This window comes from Physeter macrocephalus, chromosome 17, assembly GCF_002837175.3.
Source record: "Physeter macrocephalus isolate SW-GA chromosome 17, ASM283717v5, whole genome shotgun sequence".
Lineage (NCBI taxonomy): Eukaryota > Metazoa > Chordata > Mammalia > Artiodactyla > Physeteridae > Physeter > Physeter macrocephalus.
In genome coordinates this window covers 51,129,077-51,144,541 of record NC_041230.1, presented here as the reverse complement: position 1 = coordinate 51,144,541, position 15,465 = coordinate 51,129,077, and the positions used below count along the sequence as shown (strand labels likewise).

The window sequence follows — 15,465 nt, the reverse complement described above, 5'->3', positions numbered from 1 at the left end:
TTTTACAGGTGAAAACCAAGGCACAGAGAGGTCCAATAACTCACTGGCATGGGTTGAAGTGTGTCCCCGCAAAAGATATGTTGAAGTCCTAACCCCAAGTTCCTGTGTATGTGACCTTATTTGGAAACAGGGTCTTTGCAGATGTAATCGAGCCACGAAGAGGTCTTTAGGGTGGGTCCTAATCCAGTACGACCGGTGTCTCATAGGAAGACACAGGCATGCAGAGAGGGAAGACAACGTGAAGACACACTTTTCCAGAAGAAGGACAAGCGAAGACGGAGCTGGAGACTGGAGTGATGTGTCTACAAGACAAGCAACGCCAAGAACTGCCGACAGCTACCAGAAGCTAGAAGAGGCAAGGAAGGATTCTCCCCTAGAACCTTCCGAAGGAGCCTGGCCCCCCTGACACCTTGATTTCAGACTTCTGACCTTCAGAGCTGTGAGAGAATAGAACTCTGTTGTTTTAAGCCACCCAGCTTGTGGTACTTCATAACAGCAGTCCTAGGAGACGAATACACTCACCTAGGTCAAAAACCAAATAAATGATGGGGCCGGGAATCTTTCCCCAGATCCCACCTCATACGTCAGGAGGAACACTGAAACATGCTCTCCAAAGGCAGGAAGACCGTGCAATTCACAGCACATCTGAATCACCTGGGTTCTCCTTTAAACTACTGATGCCTGTGTTCTAGCCCCCACCCCCGAGACTGATTGTACGGATCCAGCTTTGTTTGGAGCACTGAGGTTTCTAAAGCTCCTCAGCAAAGTTTGAGAACCAGTGTCCTAGTTGATTCCACTCTTCCCCTCTAGGAGAGTAAGCAGAACAAATCCACTCTCTCTTTCCAAAGACCAGCCCTCCTTAAACAGGAAGACAGCCCTCCTGTTCCCTCCGAGCCCCTCTTTTCCAGGCTACACATTCCCAGGTGGTCCACTATCCAAAGAAGCCCTGCAGTCAACTGTGCTGCCCCAGAGGACGCCTGAGTCACGGTGCCTGCAAATGCACCCGTTCTGGGGGAAGCCACGATGTAGTTAACCTTGGACAGACTGGAAAGCAGGGACTGACCCACTGTCCCGCCCACTGACCATATCGTTTTCCACCTGGCCTGGTCTTCTCCCCAAGGTCACGGCTCAGTGGAAGAGGAACATCTCAGGGAGATGCCCACTGGACAGACAGCATCTGCTGGGCAAGGCTGGCCCACAGAACTGGAAGCCAAGTCAGAGGCTGATCGTAGTTAGGAGGGAGAGGAGGGGGTGGGTCAGTTATGGGTCCTCAGAAGATGAAGTGGATGAGCTGCCTTCTAGCATGTTCCCATCGCCCAGGGTGGGTGAGAGACGGGCGGTCTCGCTCCCGGCTCTGCACTGCAATCGGGTCCAGAGGCTGCAACGACCCCCTGGGCAACGAAAGGAGGTCCCCTGGCCAGATAGCGGCCTGAGCACACAGAGGGGCCACACGTTTCACGCTGCCTGCCTCTCTCTCTCCCCGACATCCTTCCTTCCCTTCATCTCGCAGCAAAGGTGTTTCTGAGCTAAGGGCTGGGACCGTGCAGGGAGGACACACTGACACAGTCCTCTCCTCCTCAGAGCGTGGGGAGGAGGAGGGCAGTGAGGGCACCTGTGTCCCCTGGCCCCGCTCAGGATGTCCTGGGAAGAAGAAAGGGCGGCAACCAAAATGGCAGCATTGAAGAGCACTGACTGGCGTCCTTGACTGTCCTCCGTGACGAGCTTTAGTACAGAGTGACCGTGCGACAGGCAGGGAAGGTGGACGGGCAGGTTCAAAAGAAACAGTGCCTTCCCACCTCCCTGAGGTCTTCCGTCACCTCCCTCTTGGGGTCCTGTCGGGGTCCTCTTTGGGAACGTACTAGATGGAAAATCAAAGTGAAAACTTCACATCAATCGAGCTCAGGTCAACGCTTGAACTTCCGGAACCTCCACTCCCACCAGGCGGGGGCCAGACAGGAGCAAACCATGGGCGAAATCTCAGGGGCCCCAGCTCTGGGAGGAGTCCCCATCCTATTTGTTAACACCCGCTCAACGCGCAAGCACGCCATTTGAGTTACTGTGAGTGAATACACGGTAACCACACTTAACATTGGTTGAAATCATATCAAAGTTTGTAGGGGTCCCAGTGGAATATTTTCTTAAAAACGAACGGTGCATAAATCTGTTTTAAGTGTTCTGCCCAGATGATCCAGAAGTAGACTTTTGAAACCACACCTAAGACAGGATGCCTTCTCAGAAGGTCTCCAGAAATAGTAACAAACAATTCCATAATCCCGCTGCGGGAACTTGTCATATGGACATGAACCCTGGGAAAGGTACAGTGAGATGAAAACCCTGCAAACTGGAACGTACTCATGGGAGGTCTGACGCGCAAATTCTGTCCCTTTAAAGATAAATAACTCCAAGTCACGTTTTACCCTTTCAGCAAACTTGCGGAAGAGAATCTTAGCACAGCGCTGGTAAGCAGAGAAGGCTTGCCTGAATTCAGGGACATTTCTTTCCTTCAGATTGTAGCCATGTTGCCTGGGTCAACAATGAACTCTGGAAACCCTCACAGAAACATGTCACTTTTCATTCATTTTCATTGATTTTCCAATTTTGGTTAAATTGCATTGATCTTGTTTTCCTTTTTGGAGCTGTTTATGTATTGTAGCTGAAAAGGCTTAATTCAACTCCCATAGTAATATACTTATCGCTACTTAACAAAAACCCAAATGACAAGATCATGAACTTGAGACAAATTTATCCCCCACATAAACCTTAAAAATGGAATGACCTACTGTATTATCATTTTGGTTTATAAATAGAGACCTACAAAGCACTTTCTACCAGTAAAAAGAGAAGCTGAGATGGAGAAATCGCCTTTCTCTTGTAGGGAGAATTTGCAAGTGCCTTCAGGAGAATTAGAGGTTATGGGAAAGCTGGTGTGTGTGCGTGTGTGTGTTCTTGCACATGCGTGCTGGGAGGGGAATAAAGGGAGAAATGGAAAGTTCTTACTTGCCTCTGAGAAGATAATACGTCAGTCAGGCAGTCATAAAAATAGGGAGGTTTGGAAACAGAATGAGAGACAAAATGGAGGAAATGGACTTAAAATGTTCTTTTTTCTCCTTCCTATTTTTAACGAGAAACGATTACATTTTCCAAGTGACAATCAGAGTTTCAATGCAAATTTCAATCTCTTCCTCCCTTTCCAATAATTCCCCATTTCCAGCTACTGTTTCCCACTCTTCTTCACATGTAAAATCTTAGTGTCATCTCCAACTCATTCTTGCCAATATGCCAAAAAACCTATAATTAGGAGTTTTAGGAGTGTTGAAATTGTGGTAGGTAGCGGGCAAACAAATATGCAGATGATCACAATCTCTGTTCTCAAGAAATTTACTGTCTAGGCCAGCGGCGCCCACTAGCACTTTCTGTGACGGTGGTAACAGTCTCTGTCTCGGCCAGTACGGTGGCCACTAGCCACACAGGGCACCTGAGCACTTGACATGTGGCTGTTCTGACCAAGAAACTGATTTTTACATTTTAATTTCAAGGATGTCAATTACAATTTAAATAACCACATGTGACTAGCGGTTACTGCATCAGGTCTAGACCAAGAGGAAGGGGATATTCTTGTTGTTGTTGTTGTGTTTTTTTTTGCAGGGGCCGGGGCACGCGGCAGGTGGGATCTTAGTTCCGTGACCAGGGTTCGAACCTGCGCCCCCTGCATCGGAAGGCAAAGTCTTAACGGCTGGACCGCCAGGGAAGTCTGATGGAAGGGGCTAGTCTTTAAAGAGACAGATGACAGTGTAAAGGAGCACGTGACAAATGCCATGTGAGGGCTGCAGGTCAGGGCAGTCAGAGGCTGGAGGAGGAAGAAGGCTGTGGAAGACTCAGAGGTGGAGCATCGCTTCCCAGATGGGGCGGATCTAACCCAGAATCTTGTGAAGAGCTACAGCGAGGAGAACAGAAAGGAGAGGAGAAGGCATTTCTCACCCAGGGAGTTTTGTTGTTGTTTGTTTTTCTGCGGTACGCAGGCCTCTCACTGCTGTGGCCTCTCCCGCTGCGAAGCGCAGGCTCCGGACGCGCAGGCCCAGCGGCCACGGCTCACGGGCCCAGCCGCTCCGCGGCACGTGGGATCCTCCCGGACCGGGGCACGAACCCGCGTCCCCTGCATCGGCAGGCGGACTCTCAACCACTGCGCCACCAGGGAAGGCCTCACCCAGGGAATTTTAAAATCAAAGACACAGAGGGAAAAATGCACGGGACTGTGAGGGAAACCCAGCGCTCGTCCTGGGGCAGATGGTGCTTGCAGAAGGCCAAGGGTGACTGCCAGGGGGCAGGCCCATGGGACGATGCCCTGCTGGGAACAAGGGATCCCTGGATGGGGGCAGATCTGGGGGGGGGGGTGATGGAGGCAGAGAATCCTCAAGTGGTTGACATGCTGTGTGAAGGGCCAAGAGGCTCTCCTATGGAACGTAGCCCGTGGGGAATGACAGGGTGGCCCTGGAACTTGGGAAATAGGCCAGGGCCAGCGGACAAATGTAGGGGGATGTAAGTGGGCCAGGAACACATGCCCCCCTAAGCGCGACAGCTGCTACCAGCTCCGCCTGTGACTGTCACAAGTGGTCTGACCCATCGTCCACATGTGGAAATTGGGGCCCCGATTTCCAGAACTTCTGATTTTCAGAAAGGCTGGAAACTGGAATTTAAAAAATTATGAAATCAAAATATCTGGATATGGCGACTAATGTGAAACTTTAAAACACCCTGGGCCAAACCAAAGAGCAGGCATGTGGGCTGACTGAGGTCCAAGGGGCACCTGTCTCTGACACGTGACCTGGAAGATGGGTGAGGTTCCATAGAGACGGCCTTGCAGGACAAGAGCAGAGACTGAGGGGAGAGAAAGGCTCGGACGGAAACACTGGCGCAGGCAGCAGAAGGTTTGAGAAAGAAGTAAGTCAAAGCCACCTGACTCTGTGACAAGGAGGAAAGTGTCAGTGATCTGGGACAGTCACTTCCCTCCCCCTTCCTTCCCCCCTCCCTCCCCCACCCTCCTGGCAGACAGGTGAGGCAGGCAGAGCCCACAGTCGCTGGGGCCTCAGGAGTAAGTGGTCGGTGATGTATGGTTCCCAGGGGGTAAGGGCAGGGGGGAGGGATACATTGGGAGATTGGGAGGGACACGTACACACCACTATATATAAAATAGATAACAAATAAGGACCTGCTGTACAGCACAGGGAACTCTACTCAGTACTCTGCAATGACCTATATGGGAAAAGAATCTGAAAAAGAGTGGATACGTGTATACGTATGACTGATTCACTTTGCTGTGCACCTGAAACTAAATCAACTATACTCCAATAAAAATTAAAAAAAAAGAGTAAGTGGTCAGTGAGGAAACAGGCATCGAGGTGAATGAACGCAAATAACCGCAAAGGATATGGCTTTTCCAGTGTGTGTTTTCTGGGGTCACATAACATCCCATCACCCTTGACAGATTTTCCCCAATCCAACCACGTGTAAATATCTCATTTCCGCTGCTACATAACGTGTCGCAGACGGAAGCCCCACACCTTCCCTCGTGTGAAAGCCACGGTCAATTCTCATAAAAAAGAAGCTGTGTGCTTTTCAGCTCACCTCCCGGTCCAGCAGTGCAGGTGACACGACGGTGACAATGTCTCCTTTCTCAGGATCGATGTAGAACATGTTGGGAGAGGGCTTGTCAGGCGTCTGCTGACGGATGTTATACCGCAGGAGGGCGTTATCCGTGGCCGGGTCGTCCGCGTCAAACGCTGTCATCCGCATCACCGTGGTCCCTAAGGGGGCAGGAGCAGGAGACGGTCACCTGGGGGACAGCGATGGGCAGAGCCCCTCCCCGCACCTGGGCAATGGCAGTGGAGGGATGTGTCAATCACTTTTCAAATTAGAAAAGCAAAACCTTTCCCTGGCTCCGTCAGGTTTTAGCTTTCCTTCCGCCCTCTCTCTCTCCTCCATCACGGTAGAAGACCTGAAATAAAGAAATCTTTGCTGTTCAGCAGATTGACAGCTTAATTTTTCCTTCTCCTGATATGCTGTTTATTTCCGCGGGTTTTCATTTTATTGTGGATACGGCTCTGTGACAATGGCCTTCATTTTAAAATCTCTTGTTGAATGCCTACCACGTGGGGGGCCCTGGGCTGGGTGTCGGGGGAAAATGAGGTGCCAAAAAGTCACATTCCCTGGGGTCCGGCAGGTCAGCGCTAAGCAGGAGAGAGAGCGTTTGAAAATAATACAGCATTCACGGTGCATTGAGAGAGGGTGACGTGAATACAGATGAGAACAGCCTCATCTAACCAGGGGCTCAGGAAAGGTCGCCGGTGCAGGTGGGTGAGTAGGTGTAAGCGAGGGGAAGGAGGGACTCCTCAAAGGGAAAGGTACTGCAGTTAATTCCGGTTACGGGGAAGGGGCGCGGAGGTTACTCGAGCACGCACTGTGCGCAGCCGCAATGCTGACACTTTAGAGACGAAGATGGTATAAAGACGAGAGTGACGGAGACTATTTGATTATAACACGGTTGAGAAGAGTGTCGGATACAGGTCTCGCTCACACACAGCGGATACGAAGGGCGACTGGCATTAGGTGCTTTGGAAGACAACTGGAGAGCAACTAGTAAAAAAAAAAAAATGCATTCACTCTCTTGGCATTTACCCTCAAGAAACACTTGCAAGTGTTGACAAGGGGTTTTGGCGGGGATGTTTACGGAGGATCCGAGAAACATTTGGAAAGAACCTAACCATCCAACAACAGAGGAATTGCTAAAATGATGTTATCCCTACACTGTGAAATATTTTGCAGCACTTAGTAAAGGTTGTACATCTAATGTGCTCTAACATGGAAGGCTCTCCAAAACTGAAAAATATCAAGTTGGAAAATGTTATCCATAGTATAACATCATTTTTATGAACCTATTTGCACACAGAAAGTTCCACAAACTTTATGCATCTATTTTTCAGGTACAGTTTATGTCCATAAATGGACAGAAGAAGGTCTCTAAGGGTGAACTTCACACTGGCTTTGGTGGTTAAACCTGGGAAAGGAGAGAGGGCCCTGGGATTAATGGTGATGCAGGGACGAGGGAAGATGGTGGCCGATCTGTAACGGTTTGATCATTTTTACAAGGAGCATGTATTATTTGGTGATTCAAACTTAATTTAAAGGGATCATAGTTATAAACACCAAGAGAAGCACGGTCTAGAGTGGAATCTGGCACATCTACCTGCTGGTCTTGACAACTGCGAGCCACCATATTTGGCTCAGGGTGACGCGCCCAGCTATAATTTTTCACTGTAGTTCACTCTTCTGTGAACGTAGGGCCCCATCTTCTGATTCTGAATCCTCTGAGCCCACAACAGGCACGCTAATGGGTAAGAGATGGAACCAGTAGACCTATCGTCCCCAGCAGGAATACTCATGTACAGAAAATATTCAAGCTTAAAGGAAACATAAAGTTCATCTAGTTCAGTCACCATCCCGGTATTCCTTTCCCTTTTATAACAGTGCTTCTCAAGCCATCAAAGCCAGTTTATATTTTCCCATAATCAGAATCAGAGTATCAGCCGTTAGGTCCGAATGAGCAGGCAAACGGGTCTGACCATCCTAAAGTAAGATCTATCTGCTGAATAGTCTCCGCTCATCTCATCAATTTGTTAAATAGTCTCAGTTAGTTTCACCAATGTTGCCCTTAAACCAGATGCAGCCAGACACATCTTGTACTCTGGGTTGTGTCTTTGCCCTGCTTTGCTTCTTTGTGAAAGTGTCACGGGGCAGGCCTCAGGGACAGCGTCAGAACAGAAAATTCTCGGCACACGTTGCCTCTGGAAGACGCCAGCAAGCCATTTGGTTCCTGTGCTGTTGTGCACTGAGCTGCACTGTGGAGTCTCGGTTCTTCCTCTGCCCAGTGGCCCAGGCAGCCGCTGCCAGTCTGTCAGCGTTAGCGTCAAGGGTACACTCGCTTGCCCTCCTGGCCTAGGGAAACAGGCCCACTTGGGGGTCTCTGGCAGAAATGAAAGGCGACTTCCAGGCCCACATCTCACCCCGGGCCGTGCTAAGTGAGCTCCACGTGGGCAAAGACCTGGAAGGAGGCCTTCACACCACGGATGCCACAGGAAACAGTCCTCAGCTAAGTACCTGTGACCTGGTGCCCTGCACTTTGTTAGTGTCTAATGAATGCTTGACTGACGGAATCTGTGCCCTATTTAATATGCCTTTAATTGAAGTCAGAAACGAACAGGCAAAATTTTTTAATGGCTTCATTAAAACAAATGAAGCCATCATGGTTTATGATTGTCATGGCTTCTTAGGAAGGAAAAAAAGACCTCTCAGGGTGATGAATTTTTAGTTTCCCCCAGGACATTCATTGATAATGTCTTTTTTGGTATTATTTTTTACAGATTTGATAATATGGGATGATAAAAAGTTATCCTGGAATATTCCCAAGGTTACATAGAAGATGTTATTTTTAAAATTATTTTTTAATTTTTATTTTTTTGCGGTACGCGGGCCTCTCACCGTTGCGGCCTCTCCCGCTGCGGAGCACAGGCTCCGGACGCGCAGGCTCGGCGGCCACGGCTCACGGGCCCGGCCGCTCCGCGGCACGTGGGATCCTCCCGGACCGGGGCGCGAACCCGCGTCCCCCGCATCGGCAGGCGGACGCGCAACCACTGCGCCACCAGGGCAGCCCGATGTTTTTTATTTTAACGAATTGTTAGGTGCGAGCAAGTGAACTTGGTCTTAAGCCCTGCCTTTGTCTTTGCCCTGCTGTGAACACACACCTGGATTTACTTCCGAGGCCCACTTCTGTGGGCAATGAGCATTGTTTACGTCATCTAAATAGGTTTGCAGCATTGAAGAAAACGACCTTGGGGTAACATCTAGGCTCAGGTCTTAACTAACTGTGTGAACGTGAGCAAGTTAATCAACCCTCCTTGAACCTCCGTTTCCCCATATGGCCCCTCATAACGTTAGGACATTAGTAACACTTTTCTCCACGGTCACTGTAAGGACTTGATGGGACAATACATTAAATAACTTGGTGCAGTGCCTGGTACGTTATTCGAGTTCTGAGGAGGACGCCTTTATCGTCGTCTGTCCTGGGTTCTGAGCCCATCGTGGCGGTGCAGGCAATGACCTCAGACGGAGGAGCTCAGAAGTAAGTTGTCCGCGGAAACCGGCACCTGCTATGGCAGGAGCGCTGGTGCCCGTCGTCTCAGAGTTGCCCTGCCTTACCCTCTCCCTCCCGCCTCGTCCACAGTCTTAGTTTATAGATTTGGGTTTCTACTGTGGAGAGCACAAACCTATGATAACACATACACATGCGTGTGCGTACACGCACACGCACACACACAGACACTCACACACACATTCTGGAGCCGCCACTGCTTCTCCATACGGTACTCTAGTCCTCCTCTAGGATCAAGGCTCTATCCCAAGTCCTGGTACATCTGATGGGCCCGACACCCTGTTCTCGCCTACTCCTCCGGGGGCTGGATCATGATTTTCATACTTCCAGGTTCTGCAACGACTGGATAAGCCTCCTAAATCAGCATTTCCTAAATTGTTTCCAAGGGACCCTGGTTCCATGGGTTCATCAGAGAAACACATTTGGGAAATATGCAGAAAGCACAGTTGAGCAGGTTTCCCTCTTGGAGAACTTCCTAGCACCCTTAATAAGCAAATGCATATTGTAAATCCCCAAGAGAAAACAGAATCTGTAGCATTTCCTAAACGTCTCTGTTGATGGAACCTCTTCATTTTAAGAACTTCTGTATGTGATGGGTCACATGGTCCTCAATTTTTCCCTTGAGGGACACAGACTGTGTTCTATTCATTTTTATGAGCTTGGTGGCTATCACTCAATAGGTCCTCTGTCAATGTTCTCTGGGTAGAATTGCATTCCTGCAACTCACCATAGCTTTGCCTTATTCCACAGTGACCGGAAGTCATGGATAACTCATTAGTGAGAAGATTGGACTGCACTGCCTGGACATTTTTCATAACCAGGCATGCTCCCCCACTGCCTCTGAGCTCCCCCGCCCCCCAAGAGGTGCTTGTTGGACCTGGGTTTAGCAGACATACACCAATTCCAAGTCCAGGGCTGACGTTCAGCATGTAGGCACCAGGACAGTTGTTCCAGGGCCTATGGAGGGCCCCTATGCCTTAACCTTGCCCACGCCCACGTGCTGGACTCTAAGAAGGGCTCATTTGTTTCCACCAGCCCAGCGGCTTCTCATCTGTGCTTATCTTGTGCCTATGTGTGCTTCCTGATGGCAGAGAAATGATAATTATATGATAGACACACACACGTGTGGGTCCTCCATGTAGTACACGTCTGCCTTCTTCCCCATCCCAACATTCTCCCATGTGTCGACATAAATGATAATCACTCTGTCACTCCCAGAGCTAGAGATGAACTAGCAGCGGTCCCTCCAAAGCAAAAGAATCACAGGCTGCTAGTTGAAAGCCTCAAGTCAGGCTGTCATTTTCTTTTGTCGAAGGACATGGCTGCCAATGTGATAGGCTGATAAACAATTAGGGGAGTTTTGTCTTGGCCAGTAGCCCCTTCCTCTTGGCTGTGTTTCTCTGATTAAAGACATGTGCCGCCTGGTGTCGTGACCTTGGAGCCGGTGTTTGAAGTTCCGCTTCCTTGTGATTTCAGGCATAGTCACACCCTTGAGAAGTGGAGTGCAGCTCTGAAGATGAGGGGCTGTTTTCAATCTCCAGGTAAGGTCAGCCAGCCTCAAGAGTGGGAGACTCCAAAAGACAGCTCGCCCTGTGCCACAGGTGACAAAATTCTACTGTCCTTGACATTTCTTTGTCTTCATCCCCAAACATTTCCTTCACATGATCAAAAGTGTCAGACTCCTTTTTTAAAAAATGATATTCCTATAAGTGAATAATATATTGAGACATGGACATGGACATTCATGTCTGTATTTGGCAGTGAATACGCTTCGATAGCACAGTCGAAGCAACTGTATGCTTTCCAGGGCGATGCAAAGCATAAAAACCGATATGATCAGAGACGGCAGGCATCACTAAGTGAGCTCCTTAGATGCGACAAAATGTCGCGTCATCAGAAAGCATCCAACTCATGAGAGGAGGTGGGGCATTCTAGCCGCACCCGAACATCTATCTCTGTGACTAAACTGTCTCAGGGATGTGCCTCATTGGCTACTTTTAAAAGAGAACATGGCCACAGATCCGGTAGAGCATAACCCACTCCTTCGTGTTTATTCCCGTGTCAGAAGGAAAGCCCTTAGACTCTAGGCACCTTGACTTGTTTAGCTGGGTGGGAGGGACACAGAAGTATCGCAGAGTAGGTCTAGTCGGACTGACACTGATTGGAAACTAAATTTCTGTTGGAGTCCTTCAGGTTGAAGGGGTTCTGGGCATTCTGATTCCAAACGCCCAATCAGCGTTCTAGACGTGGGATGACAAACCAGCCAGTGCGCCCGGGGCTGCGGGCACTGCAGGACAGACCTGGGCAAACCAGAACAAGTGTGTCACCCTGTAGGCCAAGTCCTGCTATCAGATACAGACACATCTCATGGTCGCGACTGTCCGAGTACAAACGTGAAAATCGCGGCCACTGTGACATCAGCGGCCCGGGACGTGCAACTCCCCACCGGTCAACCAGTCTGGGACTGCTTTCCGACCACACACACGGACACAAGCCAGCTCTCTCCTAACCGTTCTTAACGGTGAGAAGAGAACCAGGCGAACCAATGCAGGCAGAGCAGTGTTAGAGGCGCTGCTGAGGATGCGGGCTGTCTACTTCCAAATCCCGTCACACCAGGAACCATCGGGACATCCCCGGGCAAATTCCTTTACTTCGTGGAACCTCAACCTTCTCACTTACAAAAGAGCATCTCCCTTAACTGGCTATTGTGGCGTTGAATGAAATAATGCAGTGTTTCTCAACCTTTATTTTTTCATGATCACTAATATCTAATAAGTCACCAAGAGTCTTTTTAGATATTTTTTTCCTACCTGTCATCCCCTGCCATAGATACCTATGATGGCCCTTTGAGGACCACAAACCACTGTAATATCTCATGCTTTTAATGTCCCCCCAAGCGGCCAATTTTTTTCCCTCTTGGTGGTGATGATGTCCCCAATGAGAATGTATAAATTAAGAAATATAAAGTCCAGTGCCTGGGCAGTGATAAATGTAAGTGTGAGATGTAAGTTTTATTTACTGTTTTTTATTTTTAAAATTTTAAAAAACTTTTTTGTAAGTTTTATTGATATTTTTATTGACTGCTGCAATTTGCAACTCAGTTCTGGCGGGGGGGCCTCATTGCCACGACGATGGTGATGGGCCTAACGTCTCATGGGACCCAACCACATAGACTGCAACTCATTCTAGTTCTGGGACTCACACCCAGGATCTACAGAAGCAGAGATCCATTAAAATCTCATACGGAAACAATCCCTCTCTTCCCTTAGATAAGCCTAGAAACTTCTGCTGAGCACATGCATGCATGACTCATCTTCCTCTGATCTTGTCAATGTTTCCGTGTACACAGGAATTAATAGCGAAACTGTCAAAGATTAGTTGACAGAAGATACGAAACCAATCTGATAGGTATCCAGAGGCAGCCAGCGCTCTGCAGTGCATGCATTCCTGAAAAGGCACCCATGGAATGAATTGTAAATAATGTCTTATTTCCCCATTGACCTACATTATTAGCATTTCAGACCTGCTTTATCTTCATTTGAGGGGGTGTCCAGTCAGAAGCTGCTCCTCATAATTCACTTTAACTTTTTCTGCTTATCTCCAAAACACTCTGCTAGCAGGTGGGGTGGGGGAAGGAGGTGGGCTGTCTGCTGCAGGTGAGTAGACTCTTAAAGCCCTGCCCAGTACTCCGGAGGAGAGAGGAGAGGTGCTCTGACTCTGACTTTGGTGGGGAGAGAAGGCGGAAAGCAGGTTAGATCCGAGGCCAAGCTGGGAGATTCAGCTTTGTCACCATTTCTCCTTTGGGGGGCCTGACCCTCCGTTCCCCAATTATCTAGGGGTTGTCATTTACCAGCACAAAGACTCTCTCGCAGTTTTCATTTGGTGGTCAGGCTGTGCATTAGACCTAAAAAGTTCTTGATAATGTGAGTTTTGATGAAGATGCCAATGACCTTTGGCTTCTCTTCTGACAGCAGCCCAGACACGTTGGCCCTGAGGGTGCGGCTCTCCGGCCCCATTCCCAGAGTGGGGTCATGGGAGCTGGACCAGGAGTGAGAAGCTCAAATGTCCACCCAGTGCCCACACGGTCACTTACATGAGTAAAGTGATTTTGATACAGTTGGGAGAGGTGGTGGCTAACTAGAGGGTATATGTCCGCCAAAGGGGCAGCTACCTTTTAGTTCAGGGTAAGTGCTGCATTTCTGAAATCCAAGTCTGGAGAAGCCAGACCTTTTGATTTTTCAAGACAAGGTGGGAATTTGGATTTTCATATAGACTGTCAAAATATTTACATGCTGGACACTAGTTCAAACGTAAAAAACAAGAGATCACTGGGTGGGACCAAGAAAGCCAAACAAAGCAGGTCACGGCACCTTAGTCCCCGGCTCGGCAGTTTTCAGCCTTTGATCTTGACGGCGGGTAGAGGCAATTCTTTCCCCCAAAGATGGTAACTAAACATTGTTACTGTACCCTCTGGTGATAGGTTACAGTGTAAGAAAATGGCACATCCACTATAAAGAGTGCGCCCTTCTTCCCTCCACCTCCTTTTGGAACAGGGAAGTTCCCCTATGTGGCCCCAGCCCCAGCCAAGTGGGAGGCAGTAGAGACACAACAATACAAACATGGGATGCATGTGTCATGTGCTAACTTATTTGATCCTACAGTAACTCCAGAAGGTATGTCATGTTGTTAAACCCATTGTACGGGTGAGGAAACAAAGACTGAAAAGGCCGTATAGTCACCCCGTGAGCCAGGATTTGAACCCTGCTTTACTAAAGAGACTGCGGCTCAGACTGTGAGTTGCTACCCAGCATCCATTCTTCCTTGCTTCCTTAGTAACGTAACTGATTTTAGCTGGCCACATTGCCGACTAGGTGAGATGCTAGATGTCCCAGCTTCTCTGCCAGCTACTGTGGCCACCGACTAAGGTTTAGACAATGAGATATAATTAGAAGTAAAGTGTGTGAGACTCCTGGGAAGGTTCCTTAAAGGGACCTCATCCAGAATGTGTGTGCTTTTGTAACACCCTCCCTCCTCACTTCCTGATGCCTGGGATGCAGATGTGATGACTATAGCTTCAGCAGCCATTGTGGACCATGAGGTGGCCCTTCAAATAAAAGCCACATGATAGAAAGGTGGAGCAGAAAGACAGAAAAAATATGAGTCCCTGAGTCTCTTATGACCATGGAGCTTCAAGGAACGCTTGGAATTCCTCCCTTTCGCTTTGTTTACATGAACAAGAAATAAATGAAAGAAAGGTGAAAGCCCATCTTGTTTAAGCCATCATCATTTTGAGTTTGCTATTTCATGTGGTCACAACTAATGTTCTCTGAAAAAGGAGAAAGTAAAGATTGAAGACAATAAACACATTTTGTTAAATAGTTTTACTCTAGAAAGTAAATTTTGTTGCTCTAGCCTAGAGCTAGAGGGCACTAATTTAGACAAGTGTAGAAACATCTAGTCACAATTGGTAGGTATTTTCAAATATTCAAATTGATTTCCACTCACCTAAATCATCTTGAATCCAGAGATAATCTTTCTATCAGGTGGTAAGACTGTCCTATTAGTAGCCCCCAGCAAATCATAACTTTGTATCGTCCCTTCCACCTGGACTGTGCGTTTAGCCATCTGACATTCTCTGGCCAATGGGACACATGGAAACATACAAACAGAGGTTTGGAAGTACTTGTTCACAAGAGCTTGTCCTTCTGGAAAGCAGCTGCCATCTAAAGATATCTGGGCTCTCCTGCTGGAGGGGCCACATGTCTGGAAACTGATGCTCCCTGGCTGACACCCCTAAATACCCATCAGACATGGAAGTTGAGGCCATCTTGGAGCATTCAGCTCCAGTTGAGCTTCTGCGTGACAGCAGCCACACGGCCAACCTCAGGCAGGACCAGCAAGAGAACTGCCCCACTGAACCCATCCCAACTTGCAAAATAATGAACAACTAAATGGCTGTTGTTTTAAGCCACTAAGTTTTGGTGTGTATCATTATACAGCAATAGATAACAGGTAAAGGAGTGTAAGCGGATTAATCTTCACATAGAAGCTAGAAAATACTGTATAATTTAAAAAATAGTGTGGAAGTTGCCATTTTAACTAACCAAATAGCACACCATATTTAAGGGATGGACCAAACTAAAAAGGGACAGGTACAGGCAAAAAACTGATGAGAATAAAATGCAACCCATTTCCCAAATGTTGGGCTTTTGGGGCTACCAATGACATCACCATGAATCACTGCAATATGCTGACCGCTGAGT

The 15,465-nt window shown here is 48.3% G+C and overlaps 1 protein-coding gene across 1 annotated transcript in view; it reads right to left on the bottom strand.

Moving 5' to 3' along the window:
* The window catches only part of CDH13 (cadherin 13), a 1,052,304-nt gene that overhangs the window by 254,478 nt on the left and 782,361 nt on the right, over nucleotides 1-15,465 (bottom strand). The window contains exon 7 of the mRNA XM_024125020.3: nucleotides 5,623-5,801. Within this exon, the coding sequence (XP_023980788.1) occupies nucleotides 5,623-5,801 (179 nt within the window). The remainder of the gene's footprint in view (nucleotides 1-5,622; nucleotides 5,802-15,465) is intronic.